Source organism: Mesoplodon bidens, assembly GCF_964165515.1.
Source record: "Mesoplodon bidens genome assembly, chromosome: 3".
NCBI lineage: Eukaryota > Metazoa > Chordata > Mammalia > Artiodactyla > Ziphiidae > Mesoplodon > Mesoplodon bidens.
Genome location: NC_138178.1, coordinates 28,987,693 through 29,015,067, shown reverse-complemented (window position 1 = coordinate 29,015,067; position 27,375 = coordinate 28,987,693). Strand labels below are relative to the sequence as shown.

At 47.2% G+C, this 27,375-nt stretch overlaps 1 protein-coding gene across 4 annotated transcripts in view; it reads left to right on the top strand.

Moving 5' to 3' along the window:
* Window positions 1-22,544, top strand: part of WDR37 (WD repeat domain 37) — a 56,980-nt gene extending 34,436 nt beyond the window's left edge. For 3 of the 4 annotated variants that reach the window (XM_081229230.1, XM_081229231.1, XM_081229233.1), the window contains 5 exons: window positions 3,512-3,752; window positions 4,896-5,037; window positions 16,473-16,607; window positions 17,064-17,178; window positions 20,049-22,544. In XM_081229230.1, the coding sequence (XP_081085356.1) occupies window positions 3,512-3,752; window positions 4,896-5,037; window positions 16,473-16,607; window positions 17,064-17,178; window positions 20,049-20,180 (765 nt within the window). In that variant the 3' untranslated portion in view covers window positions 20,181-22,544. The remainder of the gene's footprint in view (window positions 1-3,511; window positions 3,753-4,895; window positions 5,038-16,472; window positions 16,608-17,063; window positions 17,179-20,048) is intronic. The other variant, XM_081229232.1, reaches the window with a different exon arrangement.
* Window positions 22,545-27,375: the final 4,831 nt, after the last annotated feature.

Genomic DNA, 27,375 nt, shown 5'->3' with positions numbered 1-27,375 from the left:
GATTTCCTCTTTTATCGCTCTTAGCAGTTGCCTTATGTATTGAGGTGCTCCTATGTTGGGTGCATATATATTTATAATTGTTACATCTTCTTCTTGGATTGATCCCTTGATCATTATGTAGTGTCCTTCCTTGTCTCTTGTAACATTCTTTATTTTAAAGTCTATTTTATCTGATACGAGTATTGCTACTCCAGCTTTCTTTTGATTTCCATTTGCATGGAATATCTCTTTCCATCCCCTCACTTTCAGTCTGAATGTGTCCCTAGGTCTGAAGTGGGTCTCTCTTAGACAGCATATATATGGGTCTTGTTTTTGTATCCATTCAGCAAGCCTGTGTCTTTTGGTTGGAGCATTTAATCCATTCACATCTAAGGTAATTATCGATATGTATGTTCCTATGACCATTTTCTTAATTGTTTTTGTAGATCCTTTTCTTCTCTTGTGTTTCCCACTTAGAGAAGTTCCTTTAGCATTTGTTGTAGAGCTGGTTTGGTGGTGCTGAATTCTCTTAGCTTTTGCTTGTCTGTAAAGGTTTTGATTTCTCCATCGAATCTGAATGAGATCCTTGCCAGGTAGAGTAATCTTAGTTGTAGGTTCTTCCCTTTCATCACTTTAAGTATATCATGCCACTCCCTTCTGGCTTGTAGAGTTTCTGCTGAGAAATCAGCTGTTAACCTTATGGGAGTTCCCTTGTATGTTATTTGTCGTTTTTCCCTTGCTGCTTTCAATAATTTTTCTTTGTCTTTAATTGCCAATTTGATTACTATGTGTTTCAGCGTGTTTCTCCTTGGGTTTATCCTGTATGGGACTCTCTGCACTTCCTGGACTTGGGTGGATATTTCCTTTCCCATGTTAGGGAAGTTTTCGACTATAATCTCTTCAAATATTTTCTCTGGTCCTTTCTCTCTCTTCTCCTTCTGGGACCCCTATGATGCGAATGTTGTTGGCGTTTAATGTTGTCCCAGAGGTCTCTTAGGCTCTCTTCATTTCTTTTCATTGTTTTTTCTTTATTCTGTTCCACAGCAGCGAATTCCATGATTCTGTCTTCCAGGTCACTTATCCGTTCTTCTGCCTCAGTTATTCTGCTATTGATTCCTTCTAGTATATTTTTCATTTCAGTTATTGTGTTGTTCATCTCTGTTTGTTCTTTAATTCTTCTAGATCTTTGTTAAACATTTCTTGCATCTTCTCGATCTTTGCCTCCATTCTTTTTCCGAGGTCCTGGATCATCTTCACTATCATTATTCTGAATTCTTTTTCTGAAGGTTGCCCATCTCCACTTCATTTAGTTGTTTTTCTGGGGTTTTATCTTGTTCCTTCATCTGGTACATAGCCCTCTGCCTTTTCAACTTGTCTATCTTTCTGTGAATGTCTCACGTGGGTAAAGTTTTAATGTTCATAACAAAAGAGGTTGCATGTTGAGAAGAATGAATCCACAGGTTTAAACCACAAACCACTCGGTTACATGCTTGTTTGTCCTGTAGGATACAGATGCACCTTCTTTGGTTAATCACGCAGGGTCTTAGTTATCCTTTCTGGTGACTTGATCTTCCTAGTTTCTGTTGAGGGCGGCTCTTTGCTGTAGAGTCTACAAACGCTCAGCCCTTCCCTGTGCTGCTCCAGCGGGGGTGGGGGGAGTTTCACCAGGCAGAGGGCGCTGAGTGATTTCATGTAGTCAAGCAAACGTTAGGTTTCCATTTACGTTTTGGCTGTAATTGTTAGAGGATGATAGTAATCTTCCAGTTTTCATATCTCTGCCTGTGAATATTCCTTTACTTTTTCTCTTTTTAAACCGTTTAAATGTTGTTCTATTTAGAGATGGGTTAAGTAATGAGTTCCAGTAATGAGTAGGAATGAGTTTTCTTAGGTAAGTGGTCTTAACAATTCATTTTTAATTCAGTGTATTGTGTATTTAATTTTAACACAGATTTTTCCCTCGTGGAATTTCCAAACTGTCATGTGCTGTGCTTAATGCACGCGTTCACTCAAGAAACAGCACTGGGGGAGGACAGGGCAGAGGTGAGCATGAAGACTGATGCTCAGAAAGTTCAGAAAATGAGTTTACATTGTATGGATTTCTTTTTCCAAATAAAATTTAAAAAGCACCAATTTTGTCAGAGGGAATATTACATATAATACTTAGATTAAAAAACCTAATAGTTTATTTAGAATGTAAGGTTGACTTTATTTTCTTTAGGATTTTGTTTGCGTTGGATGCAGGGACTTTTCTTGCTTGAAAGTTGCTGCCTCAGGGCTTGGAGGTTCCCTGGGGGCCCCAGCTTGAATTTGAGATGCACCTGAGGTGTGGTCGGTGCCGGGACCGCTCTGCGGTCTGCCACGAAAGGAAGAGCAGGTGGCGCTCCCTCATTGCTGCCCAGCCCGAGCCTTGTGCTTGGATGGGCAGCACTAGTTTTCTTAAGCTTTGCTGGCCAGTCTCGGCTCAGGTTACATCCCTCTACTGTGTGTGTATACATGATATACATCTGTGTGCTGTGTGTGTCCATGTGTGTGTATGCACGACATGTATTTCCATACCTGACATCTGCTCCCATACCCATGTGTGTGCACTTGTGCCCACTTGTGTGTTTGTCCCCCCGCTGGCCCATACGCTCTGTGAGGTGGGGCCCCAGGCCTGCATCACCTCCTGCACGAGTTCCACGTGGACATGCCAGGCAGCGGCCATCTCCCCTTCTCTGCTGTGTGACCAGCATGTGGTCTGGCACCGTGTAAGCACCTGATAAATATTTGTTGAATGAATACACAGTATTTTCTTAAAGACCTGAAGCCTAGGGTGACTATTAGTTTTTTTTTTTTTTTTTTTTGTGGTACGCGGGCCTCTCACTGTTGTGGCCTCTCCCGTTGCGGAGCGCAGGCTCCGCGGCCATAGCTCACGGGCCCAGCCGCTCCACGGCACGTGGGATCTTCCCGGAGTGGGGCACGAACCCGTGTCCCCTGCATCGGCGGGCGGACTCTCAACCACTGCGCCACCAGGGAAGCCCAGGTTTTTTGTTTTATCCTTAGCTTTTGACAAAAGATTATTGATAATGTAGGAAAATAAAGTGAACTCTCATGTCTATTCACATAGCAATAGAATTCTAAACGTGTTTTAAATAGACTTCTGAGAACTGAATGTTCCTTTTTTTTATTGTGACAAATTATTGATTTTCAATTGTGTTTAGTTTTATGACATTTCTCCTAATCTGTGGTGAAAACTTAAAATGTTGAAAATCATTTTATTTTCCCCTTTTATTGGTTAGTGGAAATGAACTGTAGCTCATTTGATGTTGTAGCTACCTCGTTTTTTCTTCTTATGGTTGGCCCAGGGTTTTAGCCAAGTAGGAGGTGGTGAAGTTGATACACAGTCACTGAGCACCACTTAGTACCAGACACCCACTGGTGTTGGTCGTAACGGTGGTTAAGTCCTAGAAGGACAGACAGTAACAGTGCGATTGTGCAGCCGTGTCTGGCAGGCTCAGGATTTCCAGGGAACCGCCTCTCTGCTCTCCCCCAGCAGCAGCTCTGTGGCGAGGACGAGGTGGAGTGCTCCGACAAGGATGAGCCCGATGCAGACGCAGACGCATCCAGCGACTGTCCCACCATCCGGGCGCCACTGACATCACTTAAGAGCCACCAGGGAGTGGTCATAGCCGCCGACTGGCTGGTCGGGGGCAAGCAGGCGGTGACGGCCTCGTGGGACAGAACGGCGAACCTGTATGACGTGGAGACGTCGGAACTTGTTCACTCCCTGACAGGTGTGCAGGCACTGCATTCCCGGTTGTGTGCAGGCGACGTCTCGTCTAGAAGGACTCTTGGTTCTGTTGGTGCAGCTGTGATTTTCAGAGCTCCTTTATGATTAATAGAGCTGTTGGCAGTTAAATTTATCTTATCTTCGGGGGGGTTAATTGCATCTAGATACATGTAGTATCTAGATATTTAAATGTGGTTGTTGTATTAGTTTTCTTTTGCTTTATAACAAACTTCCACACACTTAATGTCTTAAAATAACATGAATTTATCACATTGTGCCCCTGGGTCAGGAGTTCTGGGCACATGCTCGCTGACCCTCTGGTTCTCAGGGTGTCATGGGTGGAGTGAAGGTGTTGGTGGGGGCTGTGCTCTCACCTGAGACCTGGGGTCCTCTTACTGCCGTTGGGAGGATTCCTTTTCTTGTGGCCCGTGACTGAGATCCGTTTTCCTGCCTGTTGTCAGCTAGGGGCAGTTCTCAGCATCCAGAGGCTGCCCTCAGTCCCCCGTGGCCATTCAGAGGCGTCTCACCATGTGCTGTTGGCTTTCTTCCAGACCAGCAGGAGAGCATCTCTGCCGGGACCCTTTAAAAGGGTCCACCTGGCTAGCCCATCCAGGACAATCTTTCTTTTGATTAACTCAAAGCCATGTGATTTGGGGGCCTTAGTTATATCTGCAAAATCTGTTTTGCTTTATAATGTACCGAGATTACCAGAGCATTTGCAGGTTCTTCCCAAACACAGGGCAGGAATCCTGCAGGGTGTGTACCAGGGTTGGCATCTCTGGGCTGTCTCAGAGCTCTGCCCATCACAGGCCTTTGTGCATGTTTATCGGTGAGTGCCTTTCCTCATTGAGTGATAAAGGTTGTGTTCTACCGAGCGCTCCACCTGTGTATTATTAGAGGTTATTCTGCAAGTGCGGAATTTGGAACTGTACTTATTTACACACTTGGCCTGTTGGAGATCTGCCTGACCTTCCAGCCATCGGGGTCAGGAGTGTCCCACCCACACTTGTCCTGCTCTTCCAAATGCACGAGGGGAAGGGACATGGGTCCTACCTCAACCCCACACACCATTCCCGCGACTTCTCTTACCGGCAGCACAGCAGGGGCCTGCCTCCCTGTGACCGTCTGCCCTTCGTCTCTGTCGCAGGGCACGATCAGGAGCTGACGCACTGCTGCACACACCCGACCCAGCGGCTGGTGGTGACCTCCTCCCGCGACACGACTTTCCGTCTGTGGGACTTCAGGGACCCTTCCATCCACTCCGTGAATGTTTTCCAGGGCCATACGGAGTGAGTCTCAGTTGCTTAGATGTCTCTTTTTAACTATTCGAGAAAGAAGTTCTGCAGGTAGACGTTAAGAGTCCGTTCTTATTTTAATTTTCAGTGTTAATTTCCAACTCCACCGTTTTTCAGAATGGCTACTCTTTCCCAAAACACTTAGCTCCATTTTGGAAGATTTCACTGATGTCCCCTCCTGAAACTGGTGGTGGGCAGGAGGTGGGGGAGGGCCAGGAAACGCTCGGGTCGTGGCGTGAACATCAGAGCGGTTCCCTGCCCTTCCTTGTCCTCGCGCTGGGCTCGTTCTTGTCTAGTCTTGACATCATGCATTTTGCAGGGCTGTTCCGGGGGAGTCCCCACGTCCCACCCTCTGCCTGGTGGGCAGAGCTGCATGCCGACAGCTCGCCCCCTACACGCTTGTTCTCACCCCGTGTGACCTTCCCACTGAGTGATGCCTAGCCTCCCAGCTCCTCGGCCTGCAGTCTGGCCCTCTCCCGGCAGCCCTGTGTAGCCCCCGCTGGCACTCCTGTCACCCGCAGCTCCCGACCATGTCCTGTCACCTGCTCCTGCTGTCCCGCAGGGTCCCTCCTGTACAGCAGCGCGTCCGTAAAGGCCAGATCACGGCCATATCAGCAAACGCTTCTTGGCAGATGAACCTGCTTGTCGGCTGCTCCAGTCTGATTTCCTTTCTTTGTCATACAGTCCTGTAAACGAATCCATTTTCTGTGTTTAATGTTAGGTACTAAATTTTAGATTTAATATTCAAAATTAATAAATGTTCAAAAGGAAGCCAGGACAGTGTTCTTCCGGAAGCTCGAGGTCAAGAGGTTGGTGTGTGCAGCCCCAGCACCTGCCCAGCCGAGTGTGGGCTTCAGTGGGAAGGCCCTCGTCTGCCGGAGGGGCATGCTCCTGCTAGGGGGACCCTGGGCTCCCCCAAGTCCCTACCTCCTGGGGCCGGTCCTGTTTGTGGAGGGGGGACCCTGCTGGGGTGCCTAGGGGCCCAGGAGCAGCTGCTCTTCCCTGCTTTTCAGGCAAGTCACTCAGGGCCCAGGGAGCAGAAGGGACCGTTTGGTCACAGTGCACTGGACGAGCCAGGACTCTGCCCGCACAGCCCTACTCCTTAGTCCACACGTCTTTTTTCCAAGTTTCTCATTTTAAAAGTTTAAGCATAACATAAAAGTTGAAAGAATAGTCAGCAAATCCCAATTACCCTTCTCCTAGGATCACCCATTTTTATTTCTCCACATTTGCCTCTGTCTCTGCAGACACATGTGCAAAGGGCTGGATGTACAGCAAGCACTCATACTTTCTTTGGTTGAGCCTGTGTCTTTGAGAATAAGGACATTCTCTAAACATCATGGTATCGTTTCCACCTGAGAAAAATAAAAAACATACTGTGACAGCTTCTGACATCCAGCTTATGTTCACATTTATCTCTGTTGTCCTCAGAGAATCTTTTATGTTTTTTTAAGGTTTAATTGAGATTCATTCATTACATTTAGATACTATGTTCCTTGGTCTCTTTTAATCTGGTGCAATTCCACCCATTTTGTTATCGTTATTTTTTGTGACGTCGAGTTTGTGTGTGGAATGCAAGCCAGTCTCTTGTGGAACGTGCACCCTCTGCATTTCTTCTGCGGCTTCCTTTCTGCCGGAAGTCTCATAGCTACTGCTGTGTGTGCCCCATCCCACCCATCATTGCATGACTGGGGATGCTGGCCTGGACCACAGGTAGTGTCTGCCAGGTGTCCCCGCGACCGTGAGGGTTGACATGTTGAGGTGTGTCTTGTTTCTCAGCGACCTTCCACCCAGTGAAAGGTCTGATGTCATCAAGGGTCCTTGCCTGAATCAGTTATTCCTTCGAGAGTTGGGAAAGGATGGTTTTGCTGATTCTGTCCGTCCTTCTGCCTGTATAGCTGGCACTTTATTCATTGGCATGGTTGAGAGTTAGTGGAGCCTCGCGGACCCTCCTACTTGAGGGTGATGGGCCTTTGTGGCCGTGAGTATGAGCGATGCTCAGGCTGTGCCAGATTCACCGCTGAGTGCCCCGTGGCTCCTCTTCCACGAGACCCTCACTCGGCCAACTCGCCGCCCTGGCCCGGCAGGCGTCTGTCCAGACTTGCCCCGTGCCGTCCGCCCCAGTCTCCTCACTGAGCTGGCCCTGCTGGTGGTCCTGGACCGAGCAGAATCTTTCCGGAGATCCAGGGCGGGTGGAGGAGTCTCGCGTGGAGGGCAAGCAGTCCGTTTTGTGGCGCACAGGCCTCTGCCCTGCTCGCTTGAGCCGCCTCTGCCGCACGGGGTAGGGTAGGCCTGCGGGGGCAGAATCCAGGAGGCTCCCTTGGTGAGTGCGGAGCACGGTGAGGATTCGGTGAGTCCTGACGGCCTCCTTCCCGTCCGTGGGTAAACCAAAGCAGGGTCCTCAAGATTGCCGGACTCTGAATTTGGTTCCAGGGAGCTCTGTCTCCATGTTATTTGAAGGGTCTTTTGGTCACATTCTATTTTCAGTTGCTCTATTTAACTTCTGAAAGTTTTTATTTTTGTTTTGCACAAAAAGCCAAGAACTTACTTGTCTTACTGGGAGTCGATGGAAGAGTCTGGTGTAGCTTTGAGAGCATGGTAGCAGTGGCCTGTTCCCACCTGTCTTCTCTGATTGTGGAGGGTAGCAAGTACTGTGTCATGTTTAAAATACCTGTTTAATTGTTGGTCTGTTTTTGCAGCTGGTAGGTGTGTAAAACGATGGCTGTTTTGGAGAGAGACACTTACGAGGAGTGTAACCGGGGATGAAGGACTTATTTCCAGTGTGTGACACAGTTTCTTAGGTTTGTTTTTTCTAATGGGATCAGGAGCGGCTTAGAGTTGACAGGATGCTGGGTCCGCCCCTGGGGCCTCTCCCAACCCCGACCTGAGACGTCGGTTCACACTTGCGTTCACTTTTACTACCAGGATGCTGGGTCCACCCCTGGGGGCCTCTCCCAACCCCGACCTGAGACGTCGGTTCACACTTGCGTTCACTTTTACTACCAGGATGCTGGGTCCACCCCTGGGGGCCTCTCCCAACCCCGACCTGAGACGTCGGTTCACACTTGCGTTCACTTTTACTACCAGGATGCTGGGTCCACCCCTGGGGGCCTCTCCCAACCCCGACCTGAGACGTCGGTTCACACTTGCGTTCACTTTTACTACCAGGACACAGGAGCTTTTGGATGGTAATAGAGTATATGTAAAGTACCGCTCTTACTTAGAGTATTTACGTTTTCTTTTTTTTTTGCTCTGTTAGGATGAGCTAGCATATTTCGTTGATGTGTAGATACAAACATCAATTTTAAAAAGTTCTCTCTTTGGCACCTGCAGTAAGTGTCAAAGAAGGGGAATCTTTACCTTTTTTCAAGCCTTCGTGAATTGGCGGGCCGGGTGAGGGGCTGGCTTTTGTGTTTCCCGTCGACTTTACGGTTGCAGCTGCACTGGGGCCCGCAGGCCTTGCAGAGGCCGCAGGCCGCGTGGTCAGCAGGTGGGGCTGCAGGCTGTTCTCTCCCTTTTGGAACCACCATCCCACGTTACATCAGCTGTAAGCCTCTGGGAATGACTGCAGTTTGGAAAAGCAGGAAGTGAGACATTTTACAGGCTTTCAGCTAAGGACTCTTCCTAGTGCCTGACTTGACTGCTGCCTTTTTGTGTCTGGCATGGGTCTTCTGGGGTCGAGCCATATGACACGTGGTACCCACGGAGTGTACTCCCTTTGCACGGGGATGTAAGTGTGGACCCACGAAAAGGCGTCCGTTATCAAATCCAGAGTAGAGGGAGCGCTGTTCACTTTCATCACTCACATCTCCAAGCAGCTCCGGGTGTCCTGCCTCCCCTCACATCTGTAGGGATGCCCATGACCCCCCGTGCTTGTCCCCATCTGTCCACCGGCCCCAGGGTTGGCCGTCCTGCCTGCACTTCCAGCCAGAGACAGTTGAGATGTCCTCTCGGGAGCTCACTTCAGTGCCTGCAGAGCTTGCTCCTGGGCTGGGAGGTGACTGAGTTTTCTGGGATGGTTTTCTTGATCCTTTTAACCCGATTCTTTTCTGAACATTAAAAGCAACACTCAGAAGTGCTGTTCTCAGGAGCCTTGCTGTTCTTTCCTTGTGTCTCCCTAAAAAGTCCGCGTGGAATGTTTTCAGTGGATCGTCACTTAAACAGAGGCTGTATTTCTTAAAATTATGTGACCACATATTTCACATATGTGAAATTTCACATTACTATGATGTGGAACACACTTTGGAAAAGCCTATCTTAGGGCATATTTTTATTTATAGGAACTCAGCACAAATTCTTTAGTAAAGTATGTTAGACTCTCACATCTTTCATAATGTGAATAATTCACTTGCCTATATGAGTAATTTGAATTTTCTGTGTTGCGTTTTCTTAAGGCAAGATGTAGTGGTATAGGCTTCAACATTACTGGCTTAGTTCCGCAGTCCAGTTTCTCTGGGAGCTGGGGGAGAGTTTATTTTTCCCTTTTCATTTTCTTTTACCAGGTCTTCGTTACTTGGTGTGGGATCTTTAGTTGTGGCATGTGGGATCTAATTCCCTGACCAGGGATTGAACCCGGGCCCCCTGCTTTGGGAGCACGGAATCTTAACCACTGGACCACCAGGGAAGTCTCCTATGCCTTTTTGAGAAAGTAGGGTTTCAGATGTTACACTTCACTGTAAGATAAAAATCTGTAGTCAAATGGGTCCCCTTGAGATTTGTGCTGCATTATTTTTGCTGGGTAGAGAGAGAGCTCCCAGATGGAAGGTCTGTTTTAAGGTTTTCCTCATAAATTTTTAGAAAAGACAAAAAATGAACCCTTTTCTTTTTTGGTATGTTATGTTTATTTTCACTGTGTATTATGAAATTTCTTCATTATATTAGGAATTTTAACATAACAGGATTTACTTAGTGGAATTGGGGGGCTGTATTATTAGACTAGCTTTTAGTGACCCAAGGTGTACCAATTTGCATGAAAAGTAATTTTAGAATCCTTATATAACAAACTATTTTCCTAATAGTGGGAATTGTAGTGTGTACTATTCTTGGAAATAATAGAAATGTTTAATTGGAAAAATTAGGAATGTCACAGGAATTTCAACTCTTGGCAGTTTCTGTCTCATGTATTTCTGTCATCAGCTGGAATTGAAATCCAGTGCTTTTTATCTGAAATGAGCTAAATCCTTATGTATTCATGTGTTTTCCACCTGACAGTGTAACTCGGGGAGTGAGCCACTTCAAGACAACCTGGTGGGGACAGTGCCTCGGCTCCTCTGCGTACCTTGCGCTCAGTCGGTGGGGCTGGAGTTTGACCTTGTGGGCTATGGGTACAGACACGTTCCTGAAAGTGGCTCTACTATAATAAAACCTATACTTAGGTTAAAACCACTGCTGCTCTTGAGAGATGCCCGTGTAGACTGTCCTCTAAAGCAGGGGTCCCCAACCCCTGGGCCGCAGACCGGTATGGGTCCACGGCCTGTTAGGAACCGGGCTGCACAGCAGGAGGCGAGCAGCGGGCAAGCAAAGCTTCATCTGCTGCTCCCCGTCGCTCCCATTACCGCCTAAACCATTGCTCCCATTACTGCCTGAACAAACCCGCCCCCCTCCCCGCCCCGTGGAAAAATTGTCTTCCACGTAACTGGTCCCTGGTGCCAAAAAGGTTGGGGACCGCTGCTCTAAAGGGAGGCTCCTGATCCCTCTCCTCCCAGCACCGCTGCCTCCTGTGGAGCTTGGTAGAGTCATCACTCCCCCAGTTTTTTAGATTCATTTTGTTTTGTTTCCATTGCTATAAAAAGGGACTGACAGTTGAGGCAGTCACTGGTCATTAAGCTTCCCCTGTGGGTGGCCGATGACTCCAGTCTGTACCCAGCTGACAGTATTTACACGTGCGAATAAGCTCTGGCATTGAAAATATCTGAAATTAGCTCAACATGGGTAAAATATCTGAGAATGCAAAGGTTTTTGTTTCTTTCTTTTTTGCCTTAATTCTTTTCATATGATTTTAACTTCATCCCCCAAATGTGAACTTAGGTACTTCCTTGTCTAAAGAAAATAAGACATGACATCTAAAAACCTTTTTTTAAAAAGTTTAGAGATTATAATGATTGCTTTAAAGTTATGACATTTTCATATGCTTCTCTTGCCAAGTACCCAGAGATCTAAATTCTAGATCATATGCTTACGAAGGTGAAAGTCGCTTTGAATTTTGTGTCGTGCTGTTGACAGTTTTCTTTATGTTAAGTTTTAAAGAGAAAAAGTGTTTTGGCAGTGTGATACTTTTAACTGGGTGGTGGTTCGATTTAACTGTTGAATTCTGTGCTTGCTCAGCGACACAGTGTGTGTGCAGGCCTGTGCTGGAGGCGGGCGGCAGGTAGGGGTGGTTGGCAGACCTCTGCGCTGGGCTGAGAGTCTGTCATTCCTGGTCTTGGTCTTCAGCCCTCGTCCGTGATTAGGAGGAGGAACAGGGGTAGCAATGACTGCTGGAGGAAGGAGAGGCCCGGGGCACCACAGGGGCCTCAGAACTTGAACCTGAACTCCCCCCAGTTTACAGCCCCGTCCCCACATGCCTGGGAGTCTGCTTCTGTCTTCTGTTCGCTTCGGTAGATTGAAAACAGTTTCATTTGGGGAAGTGTAGAGACTTATGTAATTTCTGGCAATAGATGGTTGATATCTGAGGTTGCCATCAAACCAAGGCTGACAGAGTGAACTCCCCATAAATTGCCCCATTTCCAATTTTCTCAGCTCTGTTTGCCCAAAGACTGCTCAGATTCCTAGAGACTGGAGTGGCAGCCGTGGTCTCAGAAATGTGATCTGACTGCAGTGGTTATGAATCAGTGGATGTTTGTCTTGTCATGGAAATGGGCAGAGGGCATGAGTGGTGGTGCGCGGCAGCTGCCGGGTGGGCGTGTGCACCTCGCACACGTGGGCACTGTGTGGAAAGATCTTGGGAGTGTCTCTGTGTCAGCTGCTGAGGAGCCACCTCCTTCTTGCTCACTCACCTTGGCTTTAGAGGTAGGTAGTGGATATACAGTAATTTAGTTACTGATCCCCGGTGATATGTTTAAAAGTTGTTTGAAATTCAAGAGATAGTTTTGAAAAGTAAGAGGAGATTTAATATTTCTCCATTTATCCTTTTTAAATTCCTCATTGAAGAAGGGCTGATTAGTAACTAATAAAAATAAGGACTTAAGGAAATTAGTGCATTTAAATGCCTCTTTGTTGTGAGTTGATTGCTTCACTTTTCGTTGAGGTGACCCAGAGCAGGCAGCATCGTCAGGTTATTCACACAGATGGACACCTTCCCGACTGCGTCGTTACAGCCTCACTGAGACCTACACGAGGCACGTCTGGACCTGACACAGGTGTTGGCAGGACCCCCTGAGCGACGGCGAGCAGTGAGCAGAGTGGGGAGGGGGCAGCTGCCGGGCAGAGCCTGGGTTTGGGAGATGGTAGTGATGGCGGGAGGTTAGTCTTGGCTTACGTGACACACACACACACACACACACACACACGTATCTGCACACACATCACGGTCTGTGCAGCCTGTAACACTTCTGGACAGACACGTTTACATGTGCATGTATATGTTTCTGCACACACGTCATATTCCATGCAGCTTGTGTCACTTCTGTTGGGAACTCCACGCGGTTCTGAGGCACATTTGCACACGACCTCGGGCTCTCAGGACCCTCCGGCACCTGTTGTCCAGCATTAGGGGAGTCACCCCACGCTCTGGTGGGAGAGACGCTTCGGGTGGACTCCTCGTCTTACCAGCAAAGGAGAGGTGCCTTCCCAACCCCGGACCATCCCCACAGACCCAGGCCGGGCCCTCTGGCTCCAACTTTGCAATTTAGGGCCAATCTACTAACGTATTTGAGAGTAAAAATCTTGTAGTTCCTTATTTATTTCTGACTTTTATCTTATGAATAGGGCTTGTTTATATCATATTACTTTCAAAACTTATGAACAGATGTTTTCCTTTTGAAAGATTTAAAAAATAAACCTTTGAAATTCTTCCCAATTTTTATGCACAGAATCATGTCACATTGATACTGGGCATTGGCTGTTAATTGATGAGCATGTAAGCAGATAAACTCTTGGACTCAGAAAATCAGGGGATGGAGCGTTAAAAAACTTGAGGGAGCTCACTCCCCCCCCTCATTTAAGTGGAATACATTCCTCTCAGATTTCTTTAAATTACTGATATAATTGCAGCATTCAAATCTGACTTATGGTTGACTCTTACATCGTTTAGTAAGAATGAAATCAGGACCAGGTTTCACAGAAAGGAAATCAGAGTCTTGACCCTTGATACTGCAAGTGTGAAGTTATTATATCAACCTTACTGATTTTAACTTCTCTGTAATCATTTGAAATCAGGTTGTGTGGGCCTGTCATCTTTGAATAATCTGTGGAAAAGGTTATTAATTCGGTTAATAAAATGCTGATGAGAATTTAGCCTAGTAATAGCAGTGCTGTTTTGACTCACCCCTTGGAGCCCCTCACTGTGGCCATGGCGGGCATGTCCCCAGAGCTCTGGCATGGGTGCCGTTGGTGGGAGTGTTGGTGTTAGGACAGCGCCCGACCCTGTAGCGCACCTGTGTCCTCCGCCAGCATGGGCTGTGGGGACGTTGTCACGCGCCCCTCTGTCCCTTGTTCTCTTGTGGGAAGTGGGACCTGGCATGCGAGAGGTGTGCAGTCTGTAGAGGAAGCAGTTCTGTGGTTCAGGCCCATCGCAAGGTGAGTTGGGAAACTCTCGACTGACCCTGGAGAGGGCAGCTGGAGAGAAAATAACAAGTGAGACTGAGGCCCTGCACGCTATGTGTGTTACCTGCTTTCTTCCAGGAGCAGTTGGACTTTAAGTGCTGAAGAATTGTGTGTGATGCAAAACTGACGTTTCCTTTAAATGTTTTTTATCTCAGGGTCTGTTTTTTTGGGAGCCGGCCCTCAAGGACTCTCCAGAAGTGTGTTTCATTTGGAGATGAGTTTTCTGTTTCTCATTCAGGCATCAGAGGTCTTGAAGCACAGGAGACATGAGTCTCTGACTTCTGAAGAGCACTCCTGATCGGAAGGGCAGTGCTCTCTGAGATCCTGGGTGTTGCCGAAGACTTGTTACTCTGTGAGACGTTTAGCTTGGAAGACACAGCTTGGAAGCCAGTGGTCAGGAAGGAATGCGGTGGCCCGACCCCCAGCAAGCAGCACCAGTCACAGTGGGTCTCCTGTGTGCGGGTGCAGAAAGGCGTTCTGGTCCGTGTGTCCTGTCACATCTGTGGAACTGCACTTCATGTGCCCTGCCACGATCCTAAGCAGGCAAGAGCCACCCGATGCGTCCTGGGGTCTCCCCAAAGGTGGAAGAGCCACAAAGGTTCAGCCTGGGTCCCTGTTTCTGGAGCGCTTGCTCCTCTGGCTTGTACTTCAGGTGGGAAAGTGTTACTTTGCTCCGTCGGAAGCTACGTCCTAAGAATTAGAGGTAGGAGCCCTGCAGACGGTGCCCAACGTGGAGCCAGAGGAGTTGCTGCCCCCATGTCTCCCAGGCTGGCATTTTCCACATCATGTATTTCCTTACTTTGCCGGAAAATTTCGGCAGATGGTTGCACAAAGCAGCCATGTCTCTGTGTGGTGGGGGGACAGCTGTCAGTCCTAAAGAGGAGCGTGAGCTCTCTGGACGCTCTGTTGATTGAGGCCCATGGAAGGAGCGGAACGTTCCAGGCTGTGCAGCGTGCGTGGTGAGTAGGTGCCACGCCGTCAGCTGGAGGCACACACTTGGCTGCTCTCGGCAGCAAGATAAATGAGGCAGTGGGAGCTTGGCGGAGCCAAGCCTTCCCACCCGCCCCTGAGGGACCTGCGTCGGAGGGGCCTTTAGAAGAATGGCCTCACCAGCTTCTCCCTTTGATGCCCTACAATACCTGTCAGGGTCGTGATTTATTGAAAACCTGATGTCTTTCAGCATTTCATTAACATAGAGTTAGACGAGCTTTTGTGGGGACTTTTCCCCACTAATTTAGCAGAATGTTAACTGAAATTTAACTTGGCCAAACCTCCTGAGGCCTCCAGTCCGCAGAGAAATCACAGGCAGCAGAGGCATCTGCCCCCAGGGCCTGGCCAATGGCCGAGCTGCTCAGACGGCACTGTGCCTCGGCCCTAAGGGGCAGCAACACCTCGTTTCTGCTCAAGCCCTTACGGTGTCCTTGTTCTTCAGATAGGGAGTTCGGGTGGGTCATCAGGTTGCTGTTAGGGTTTACCCTTACTTCCACCTTTCTCCCTGTGGCACACATGGTCTTTGATTTTAACATAGTGCCCTCCAGGTCCATCCACATTGTCAGAAGTGGCAGGATTTCATTCCTTTTCGTGGCTGAGTAACATTCCATTGTATATATATACCACATCCTCTTTATCCATTCATCTGTTGATGGGCACTTAGGTTGCTTCCATGTCTTGGCTATTGTAAACTATGCTGCTATGAACATTGGGGTGCATGTGTCTTTTTGAATTAGTGTTTCTGTTTTTTTCAGATAAATACCCAGGAGTGAAATTGCTGGATCACATGGTAGTTCTGTCTTTAATTGTTTGAGGAACTTCCACACTGTTTTCCGTAGTGGCTTTACCAGTTACATTCCCGCCAACAGTGCGCAAGGGTTCCCTTTTCTCCACATCCTCCCCAACACTTATCTTTTGTCTTTTTGATGACAGCCATTCTAACAGGTGTGAGGTGTTAGCTCATTGTGGTTTGATTTGCATTTCCCTGATGCTTAATGATGTTGAGCAAATTTTCATGGGCCTATTGGCCATTTGTAAACCTTTGGAGAAGAGTCTGTTCATATCTTTTTTTAAACTGGTTTTTGTTACTGTTGGAATGAAATTTTTTCCAGTGTTCTGATTAACTTGATTGAAAGTTGCAGTTGGGATGGATTTTTTTTGCGCGGTACGCGGGCCTCTCACTGTTGTGGCCTCTCCCGTTGCAGAGCACAGGCTCCGGACGCACAGGCTCAGCGGCCATGGCTCACGGGCCCAGCCGCTCCGCGGCATGTGGGATCTTCCCGGACCAGGGCACGAACCTGTGTCCCCTGCATCGGCAGGAGGACTCTCAACCACTGCGTCACCACGGAAGCCCTGGATTTTTTTTTTTTTTTTTTTTAAATCGTCTGCTGTATAGAGATTTTGGCAGGTTCTGTCTAATCTAGTCCATCTCTTCTGGGAGCCTTTCCTTGCTCCGTTGCCTGGAGAAGTTGAGGTTGAGTAGGAGAGGTCAACTGTGCTCAGTTGCATGCCCAGTGGAGGTTTAGGCGGGAGGGCCAGTGAGCAGGGTACACGACTCGCAGCGTCCACATCTCCACCCACCTGCCAGGGCCTCTGGCAGCAAGAGCATGTGTCTGTTACACAGTGTGGACGGGAACTTCCTGACGAGGTTCTGACCCTGTGTCCTTTACTTGCAGCACCGTGACCTCTGCCGTGTTCACCGTAGGAGATAACGTGGTCTCCGGCAGTGATGACCGCACCGTGAAGGTCTGGGACTTGAAGAACATGAGGTCCCCCATCGCGACCATCCGCACGGACTCTGCCATCAATAGGTGACAGTGGTGCTCCTCACGTGAACCCTTAGTGTGGCTTGAAGGGGGCCTTGTGGCTTGTGTCTGCTTCATGTAAATTTGTGTTTACTTGGTAGAGCCCTGGGAAAAGTGGTTTAGACTCCCGGGAAAGTATTTTTTTTATTGATTCTCTAATGCATATCCAGTATTCTATAAATACTGAAACTTAGGTGTAAAATCAGGTTGGTGTATTGAGCTTTGTAAGAATAAGAATGAGCCATTTATGGCCAAAGGTTACCGAGTGGTACATACGTGTAAGTTACATGTAAGTAACTTGGCCTGTTTCCTGATGCCCTAGGCAGATAATACCTGTGGTTTGCTGGTGTGATTTGCCTTGAAGTGTGAATAGTATGAAATCCCTTACTGCATCATAATCTAGAAACTCAGAAACTTGTGCTCTCATTGTTTTGTATGTAACCTGATTTTATCTCTTCGAAGGATCAATGTGTGCGTTGGCCAAAAAATCATTGCCCTCCCCCACGACAACCGCCAGGTGAGGCTGTTTGACATGTCGGGCGTGCGGCTGGCGAGGCTCCCACGCAGCAGTCGGCAGGTACATGCTGGGGCCGAGTCTGTTCACAGGGAGCCTGGGGTCCCGGGCCCAGCATCACTGATGGATGGGAACTCCCAGCCAGTCTGGGCGTGTCCAGTGCTCCAATAGCCCTTCACAAAAAGAAATTAATTCTAACAGTGTATTTTATTTAACCAAATGTATCCGAAATAACATAATTTCAACAGATAGTCAATAGAAAAATATTCACGATTTTTACACTCATTTTCTTACTAAGTCTTTGGTTGCTGGGTTTCCATTGGAAGTACTTAGTCTGTATTTGGAGTGCATAAAATTGAAAGCTGGAAACGTTGCCTGATACCTGAGCTGAGCAGCAGCTTTTAAATTTAAACTGAGATAATCAGGCTTTCAGTTCCTGGTCTCCCAGCTGCGTTTCAGAACTCCCTGGGCACAGCAGCTGAGCTCACCGCCGGGCAGGTGTGTGCCGTTGTCCTATGGGGGCAGTGGTCATGAGTCCTGGAGGCACCTTTCTGTGGCGGTCGTGTCTCCATTTAGATGCATTTTCTCGTGAGGCAGGGGTTGCTCCTGGTTCATCTCGGTCAGTGCAGTGCAGGAGCCAGTCTCGCTGGGGAGCCTGGGGCTCTGCAGCACCAGCTCAGACCTGCTGAGTCAGCATATTGAGGGGGGCACCTGGGCAAGTTCAAGTTCAGGGCCCAGTCTCAGCACCAGGGGGCAGCAGGTGGAGCTATAGTGGACGAAGCCCCTGCTCTGCTCCATGGAGTCCACACACACCCACTCTCTCCCTGGCTTCCTTCGGCCTTTTCTACATTCACAGTGGAAGCTGTGTGGTGGGTCAGCCAGTCCCTTGTTTCCAACAGGGTCTGTGCCTGACCCTGCAGTCAGTGAGTGTGTCTGCACCCCCAGTCTCCTCTGCTGCTCCTCCGCCTTGTCCCGGGCAAAACCTCGCAGCGGTTGCTGAGCCGTGGGCCCAGGGCAGTTTTGGAGGCAGGCTGGCCGGTAGATTGGTAGACAGGGAAGACACCTCTGCTCTAAGTGGCACCAGCTTCCCAGAGGTCCTCTGTCCTTCGGACAAAGCCATGTCCTCCCTTTTGCAGCTCTTACGTGTACCGTCCCAAGTTAGTTGTGGAGCTTTGTTTTCTTTGAGTGCACTTCATAGACAAACTACTCACGAAATTAGAATAACTCAGGAAAGCTTCACCACCCCAGCAAAGCCATGAATTGCTTGTCCAGGCAACTTCACGTTTGCGAACTGCTGGGTATCACTGACGCAGAACCTAAGCTGCACCTTAACTGAATAGGATTCTCTCTCTCTTAGGTGGGCCTGAGTGTTAAATAGAACAGCTGTACAGCATGTGAGGTCTGCGTTCTGACCCAGGAGCCCAGGTCCCTTCATGGCTTTGAGAATCTTCTCCCTCAAGAAAGAGGGAGTTCCAAGCAGTTCTTCCTGGTATTAATTCCATGGAGACAGTTTCATTTTTAATTGTCTGTAAACATTCAGCCTTGTAGGAATTGTAGAATTCTGTTGTGCTTGAATTAATTTCCTCCTAAAGTGGTAGGTGAAATAGATTTATTTTTTTATTTTGCTTTCTTTTTTTTGGCTGCGTTGGGACTTCGTTGCTGTGCACGGGCTTTCTCTAGTTGTGGCGAGCGAGGGCTACTCTTCGTTGCGGTGCACAGGCTTCTCGTTGCAGTGGTTTCTCTTGTTGCGGAGCACAGGCTTCAGTAGTTGCAGCACGGAGGCTCAGTAGTTGTGGCTTGCAGGCTCTAGAGCGCAGGCTCAGTAGCTGTGGCTTATGGGCTTAGTAGCTCATGGCATGTAGGATCTTCCCGGACCAGGGCTCAAACCCGTGTCCCCTGGATTGGCAGGCAGATTCTTAACCACTGCGCCACCAGGGAAGTCCCCAGAGTTTCTTGTACTTATAGAATTTCTGTCAGCTTTTCTGAATTCTACCTCTTGTACCTGTTGTATGATATTATAGTAACATGTTAGTGTGTGTATCTGCTATAACCTTTCCAAGTAATCTGCAATATTTTTTCCAACATTCTGATATTTAACTGAATTTCTGAAGGTGGCGGGAATCTACTTGAAAGGCCATCTATTTTATCCTTGTTTTATTTGGCACCAAAGGTATATTTCTAGCTCCTTTATTACCTGAGCCAGTTATTTGTTAAAGTGGTATTTGGGGTCTTTGAGGGAATTTTATTTACTGTTTCCTACGTCACCCAGCCTCATTGATTCATTAAAAATTTCCAAAGTGACCATTTATGTATTCTTCCTGTTGACTGTGATCTGACTGCTTTTTTTAAAAAATAAATTTATTTATTTATCTATTTATTTTTGGCTGCATTGAGTCTTTGTTGCTGCACGTGGCCTTCTCTAGTTGCGGCGAGCGGGGGCCACTCTTCATTGAGGTGCACGGGCTTCTCATTGCAGTGGCTTCTCTTGTTGCGGAGCTCGGGTTCTAGGTGTGCAGGCCTCAGTAGTTGTGGCACGTGGGCTCAGGAGTTGTGGATCCTGGGCTCCAGAGTGCAGGCTCAGTGGTTGTGGCGCACGGGCTTCGCGTTGCTCCGCGGCATGTGGGGTCTTCCTGGACCAGGGCTTGAACCCGTGTCCCCTGCATTGGCAGGCGGATTCTTAACCACTGCGCCACCAGGGAAGCCCTGACTCCTTTTCTTGAAGAAAGAATCCTGAGGCACTGGTGAGCCTCAATGAGTTCATCCATGTTCCGACCCCTCATTTCGTGGAGGCTTCTCTACCAGCAACACAGGAAGTGTCACTTGGACTAATTGTGTTCACGGCTCTCATTTCCATTGGGTCGTTTGGGCGTGTGTGGTTCATCTGGTCCTGCTTGGGGAGTCCTGCTCTGACTGTGCTGTGTGCTTGGTCGCAGGGCCACAGGAGGATGGTGTGCGGCTCGGCCTGGAGCGAGGACCATCCCGTGTGCAACCTGTTCACCTGTGGCTTTGACCGGCAGGCCATCGGCTGGAACATCAACATCCCGGCACTGCTGCAGGAGAAGTGAGGGCACCACTCTGAGGCTCCTCGGCAGCCAGGGACTGCGACTACCGGCTCGCCTGGCGCTGGGGAAACGTTGCTGTGGGTGGTGGATGCTGAGCGGGAGATGTGTGCTCTCTCCAAGCTGTACCCAGCCTGCATGAAGCGTCCAGAGTGTGCCCCTGTTGTTTATTTCTGTGTTGTGTGTGTTGGCATCATGGGCCGTAGAGGTGGAGCCCCTCCCGCGGCTGTTGGTGTTGAGTCCCTGGATGTGTTGGGGTGACAGGAGGGCGTGGTGTCTGCGCAAGTGAATCATGAACCCTGTTCTCATTGGGAGGTGTCAGTGGTCTCCACGTTTCTGGAACGATGATCCACTTCTGCCTTGTCCTGGCAGGAGCGAGCAGGGACCTCACGCTCAGGTCTGCGTGGGGTTCCAGCGTGTGTTAACTCAGCTTCACGTCTGTGTTCTGTTACAGTTCTGTAAAATCAACTTGGATTTTAGAAGTGAAAAAAAAACAAAACATAGAATGTTCAATTTGCAACATTTGGATAGTTTATTTTGAAAAGAAAGAGTTTCTGCTCTTTTTATAGAAAATCATTTAATCTCCTGAAGTCTCATGCTAGCAAATTCTAAAATATAATGATTCTAATCACTGATTCCAGGTATTAAGCAAAATTTAAAGCACTTTAGTTTATAGCTATGGTTATAAACAGTTTTTAGAAGTTTCAAATGACTTATCCATTGAATGTGACTTGACCTTTCTAGAAGGCCCTGCTACCTGAAAACAAACCTTATTTATTTTCTACACCTTGGGTTTGCATGTTTCCAAGTGGGTTCACTTTCTGGGTGGTATTTGAGAGCCAATAATGCAAATAAATGAGTACTACCTCAAAAGCAAAATATTTGGAAAACTTGGGGTGTCACTGTTACCTGGTTCATGCACTTTTTGATGTAGAGCTAGAACATGAGTTCGTTCAGAAGGTAGGAGAGGCCAGCGCAGCCCACGTACCTGAAGAGGAAAGGCTCCTTCCTCACTAGCTGCCAGCTCCCAGGTGGCGGGTGGCTCTCGGTGTCCCCTTTGCCAGGGAGTCTGTCAGTCTTGCCTTCTTGGGACTTTCTACCTGGTGTTTGTGAGCCATGTTTCTTGTTGAGTTACAGTCTGATAGCAAGACATCTCAGTACTCCCCTCACGTATGTAACCCTTGGAGGCCAGCGCTGGGACAGGCACTGGAGGGTGACATTGGAAACGATCGTGATGGCCCAGTCCGGTCACCGCTTCCATTTTGTGGTGTCGCGGGCAGAGCATCCCTAGAGATGGCGCCTCGCCCATGGCTCCTTTGCCTCAGGGCTTGCGGTAGACCATCTCAGGCCTCTTGCCCTGGGTCGTCGGGTCTGGTTCTGAGATGACTCCTGGCTGGGCAGGAGGGTGGGGCCGGGGAGAACCAGAGCGAGGGACAGACAGCAAGAGTTTTAGGGCAGCTTTATAACAACAGCAGCTCAAGAGCTAGTTGTTAGAGTCTGACATTCCCCAACGCCAGGGTCAGGACGGTGCAGGCTACCGCCTGCCCTTCTGGAGTCTCCACAGCAGGGCTGTCCTCACATGCCGGCTCCTCTTCTGCTTCAGTCTCACGTCTGAGTGTCTTAGAATTACTTTTGGAAACGTTGGGAAATGTCTGCAGGTCGCTAAGCCAGATTTAAGAACCAGATCTCTGCTGGATTAAAAAATTGGAAGCGTGTAAACACATGTGTATGCGGCCACGTGGCCTGTGCAGACGAGGCTCCGCTCACAACCGTGTCTCCCTTGCCCCCTCCCCGTTCCTGCCCAGGGCTCGGCCCTTCTCAGGAGCAGGACCCGCCACCATGGCTGAGAGGGACATCTTCAGGCATCGTGAAGGAGATGGGGGTAGTGAGTGTGTGTGTGTGCACGTGTGAGTGTCCGCAGGTTTGTGCATGTGTGTGCCTGAAATGAACTTGTGTGACCAGCTGCCTTGATCATATCTGAAATAGTGTTTGGAAGTGGAATTGGTTTTGTCCATGTGCCGACATGTCCAGAATTTCATTTAATAACAGAAAGAGATGGGTGGTTACTGAAAACTGTGTGTTGATGGAGAATTTCACGAGAGGTATGTTGTTGGATGAAGGGGCGCCCTTTCTCAACCACTGCACATCAGCTCATGCAGAGCCAAAATCTGTACCTATTTTGGAATCTGAAGAATCCTATGTAAGTCATCTGTTGCTTAAATCTGTGAAAAAAAGTTTCTTTTGGGGAGAAGGTGTGCATTTATCAGTGTTGTGTAGAAGCAATTGTTTTCATTGTGTTGATGTAATTGTTTTTAAGTGTTCAGTGTCTTCAATGCAGTATGAAATTCATTAAAAATCCATGTTCTGTAACTACTGTTGTAAAAGTGTTGTTATTAGGAGTCTCTTTTTTTATTATTTTGCCTTTTTTTCATGTTTTTGCTTTGGTAAAGCATTGTTAATGGCTGTGGAACATCACAATGATATAGAAGGTAAACAAATTAATTATGGTATTGCCCACTTAAAAAATTTTAATTTTAGACTTAAAAGGCCAATTGTGTTGTATTTTCTATCTGTTATGCTATAATTTAATGATCCACATTACACTTCTCCATTCCTGCATCACCACCCCCAAAATTTCTGAAGGGAGTTAACAATTTGACAAAATACAGGCATTTGCCAAAGTTCCTCAGAGTTTCATAAGACGCTTGTCCTGTTCTTACTACAGTTAAGCTTGTTTGAAAGTTGAAAAAAAATTGCGGTAAGAGAACATAGGCCTGTTTTCCATGGGAGAATGCAAATTAGGATTGGCTGCAGCCGCCTGTTCACCGTTATGTTCTCACCCATGTGGATGGAGCTGTGCCTGTCCTGGGAGCCCTGGCAGGTGGCAGGGCTCTGCCCGGCGTTTCTTGCCTGCCCCAGCCCTGCCTCGGACCAGGAGGCGTCGCCGCCCACCTTGCATGGGCCTCGGGGGCACGTTCAGTCCCCAGAGGGCAGAAATTCTCCATGATTACTCCCTTACCTTACTCTTCAAAAACATGTGAGTATTGTCTAGATTTCATAATTATATCTTCAGTTACATTTAAAAGTTTGCATATTAGTGTAAAGAATTAAGAAGGCAAGACTTGCTTTGATTTCATCAAAATGCCATTAAGACGTGTCTCCCTCATTATCCATAGGTTTTCTGTTTTCCTTTAATAAGTTAGAAGTCAAGGAAATTATTCCAAAAATTGGGAGCACCTCTGTTTTATATGCAGCATACGATATGTGGTCCATATCATGGGAAGAGGCTGAAAAGGAAATCAAAAATGCTGTGAGTTTAAAATCAGATTTATTAGAACGGTCTTTAAGCAGCTTTTGGTCAAAATGCAAGTAGATTGAGCAGCCCTTTGGTGCCCTGAGGGCTCTGTGCCGTGTGGGCTGTGGCAGAGTCACAAGGGGCTGCTGCAGGCAGTTTGGTCCAGGAGGCGTTTCCAGAGAGATGACATTCAAACTGGAGCCTGAAGTTTGACGAAAAGTGTCAGGAAATGAGGGGTGGGGGGCGAGAACAAGTTGGGGAGGGCGCCCCTGATGGAGGTGCTTGAACAGGCCTTGGGAAGAGCGGGTTTACTCCACATGCGCCAGGCACTTCGGCATGATGGGGCGGGGGTCCAGTTCCATGGGATTTGTGCTGAGGAGTGGGCTGGGGCAGCAGGGTGGGGAGGGCAGGGCTCTTTATCCCACAGTCAGGACGATTCACGGGCTCCCGTCATTGCGAGCACACAGGCATCCTGCGGTACCTAAAGGATGCTAAAGTGTGTGACAAGAATCCCCCCCCCCCACCACCAATGGTATGGGAATGTGTTGGGAAATTTAAGCCACAGTTTAGAGACAGGTTTTTTACTCCCTACTGCTGGGCCCCTTGTCACCACCGCCCCACAACTGTGTCCTCCCACTTGGGTGCCAAGCGAGCCGTCGTTTTATGCTCCACTAACCCAAACGGGGCCGTCAGGATCCCTCCTGGGAAATTTTGGAGCTAGAACTGAGAAAGTCCGTCTCTCTCCAGTAGTTCGTCTTTGTGAAAATAATGCCAAGTGCTTCAGAGTGTGAAGGGAAAATAACTATAATTCTGTGCTCGGCAAGACTTCCTTGAGGAATGTGTGTGCAATGATGGCTTGGGGAATAAACAAAAGCAGTTTTCACCAGTACTCCTTCCCTAAGGGAACTTCTCAAGGAGGAACTGTAAGAAGAAAAAGTCATGAAGGAATGGTTCAAAATGGGCCAGTGTGCCGGCAGACATCTGTGCCAAATTATGCCTGACCGGAGCTTGTGGTTTAAATGTCCATTTTTGTTTGGCTGGGGGTTTGAAAGATTAAGTCTTTAAGTTATTAAATATTTATAGAGACATTTCAAGGGTAACCACAAAAAAAAAACACTTTAGAAAGGTAAAGAAATGATTAAAAGTTACTATAAGGGGCTGGGAAATGTAAATAAGAACTGGGCAGAAGCGACTTTTTAGCGTATTTCTTTTTGTAGTTTTAAAAATTTCAGAACCATTGAAATATATCACCCAGTATCTGAAAAGTTCCCATTTTATGCTAGCAACAAAAATATAAGGTACCTATTGGGAAAATGTGACAAAAATAAAAAGAGGCTTGAAATCATCCATGGGAATATATTAAAGCTTTAACATAGACATTAAAAAAGACAAATACAGTGACAGACCATCATGTTCATTGATAGGAAGAGTCAATATTGTAAAAATGTCAGTTCTCCTCATACTGGCAAGTAGATCAATGCAATTGCAATCCAAATCACCCCAGGGTTTTTTGAGGGATTGGACAATCTGGTTCCTAAATTTATTAGAACAAAGGCCAGAGTTAAGATGCTCAAGAAGAGAAAAGAGGAGGTGAGAAAGGAGAAGGAAAAAAAAAAAAGATTTACCTCAAGCCTGGCAGGGCTATAGTAAATGCATGGAGGGGTTCACACAAGGATGGGGAATTGACCAGTAGAGCAGAAAGAAATCAAAATCGATTCATGCATATATGAAAACCTGAAATATTTCAGCTCATGTAATCACAGATCAGTGAGGAGAAAGTGGCTATTTAATTAATGGTTTTAGTACTACTGGTTATTCATGTGGAAGAAGGTAAGGAATTTGGATCCCTACCTCACACCAAAAGAAAATCAATTCCAGCATTATATGTTAAAGGCAAAACACTAACATTAAAAAAAAGAATATTTTTATGACTTTGTGTTTATTAAACAACTACCTAAAAATGCATTAACAATACCAGAAAAGATTGAGACATTCAACTACACGAAAAATGAAAAGATCTGTGTATTAAAGGACTCCTTATAAGGGTGAAACAGTAGGCCACAGAGTGGTTGTAACATATAATTCACAAAGGGTTAGCATCCCAGACAGCGCACAACAGAATCCGAGAGAATGGGGGAACTGGGTAGCAGACGTGAATAGGTACGTCACAAGAGAGAAAACATAAATATTGTTGGTTTGGATATGAAAGGATATGGCAAATCAGAAGCACTCTCTTATAGGTCTGGACATGTGCAGTCACTCAGTATGTAGTAGGGACACAGTTTATTAAAGTGTCATGTCAGGAGTCCTTGCTTGTCTATTGAAATGAAGATTCCTGGGTCCAACCCCAGAGCCACTGACTCAGAATCTCTTGGGTTAGGATTTAAGAAGCTGCATTTTACACAGGCTTTCGTTTTGTTTAAGCTCCTGTGCAGTTTGAGAGCTGCCGTCCTGGAGAACCTTCTGCACTTGTGCACCAGGGGACATATGCAAGGTCATAGCACCAAACACGGGACAACCCAACACACATCGACAGGGACTGGCAAGCAAATCATGGTACGTCTACACAGCAAAATATTACATAACAGAAGATGAGTGACCCACATGCAGCTACGTGCAACTGTTGATGTGTATGAAACCTTATGAGGCACGAGTCAGCCCAGCCACACGCGTGTGATCATGGCTAAGTATTTCATGTGATGAAAACCCAGTGTTCCAAATGGTCGTCTTGGGGCCAGGAGAGGGGGTGGGGTAGGAGGAAAGGGTGGGATCAGGAAGGGCCCAGAGTTGTCAATGTCCAGTTCCTGATTTGGACAGTGGACACACAAGTGTGTGTTCCAGTTTTCACACTTTATAACTTAAGTATCTCTACAAATATTCCTTTAGTGTATCTAATATCATATAATCAAAAGAGTAATATAAACAATTCTAAAGAGAAAGTGTGTGCTATTCCAGAGATGGATCAAGTGAATGCTGGTAAAATGGGGAAATTTGGAGTAATTTTTGACTATGTCAGTCTCAAGCTTATTGCATAACCCTATTTTCTTTTTTCGCCTACAAGCGTAGTTTTATTCTAAAATGTCTGATTTTCAGTCAGTGTGTACCTACCATGGGAGGAAACGCAAAGCCAATTTTGTTCCAAGATAATGTTCTTGAAAAACAACCGTCACCAAGGAAATTGTCAAAAGGCAGAGTGTTATACTGTCAAAATTGGGTTGTTGTCAAATACATTTTGGAAATCCTGGCTTTAAAGTGGGAAATGTAATAAGGATTTCATTTACCAGGTGTGATCGTAAAACAATAAAAGTTTTCTTATGTTGCTCATAAAATGGGGACTGAAGGTAATTTCAAATCTAGGAGACAGTCCAAAAATTGTATTGAGCAGGGGCCACATGTCAGAATAAGAATTTTTATTCTCACAGTCTGTGTTTAGGGAAAGAAGCATTTATTTGGCTAGGTGGATAAATTCTGGTATGTTTGCTGAAATATAATCAGTTTATAAATATAATGTATATGCATTACTAATACCTTCTAGCTGTGAATTGATTCTCAATAAATAAAAATGTCCTACTGGTGAACTTTTTTTTTTTTTTTTTTTGCAGTACACGGGCCTCTCACTGTTGCGGCCCCTCCTGTTGCAGAGCACAGGCTCCAGACGCACAGGCCCAGCGGCCATGGCTCACGGGCCCAGCCGCTCCGCGGCATGTGGGATCCCCCCGGACCGGGGCACGAGCCCGTGTCCCCTGCATTGGGAGGCGGACTCTCAACCACTGCGCCACCAGGGAAGCCCCCTACTGGTGAACTTTTAATTTTCTTTTTCAGTGATAAAATTAATTGTATATATTCTATAACTAATCCGTCTCTAGTGTTATATGAACCTGATTTTCCTTTTTTTAGAAAAGATTT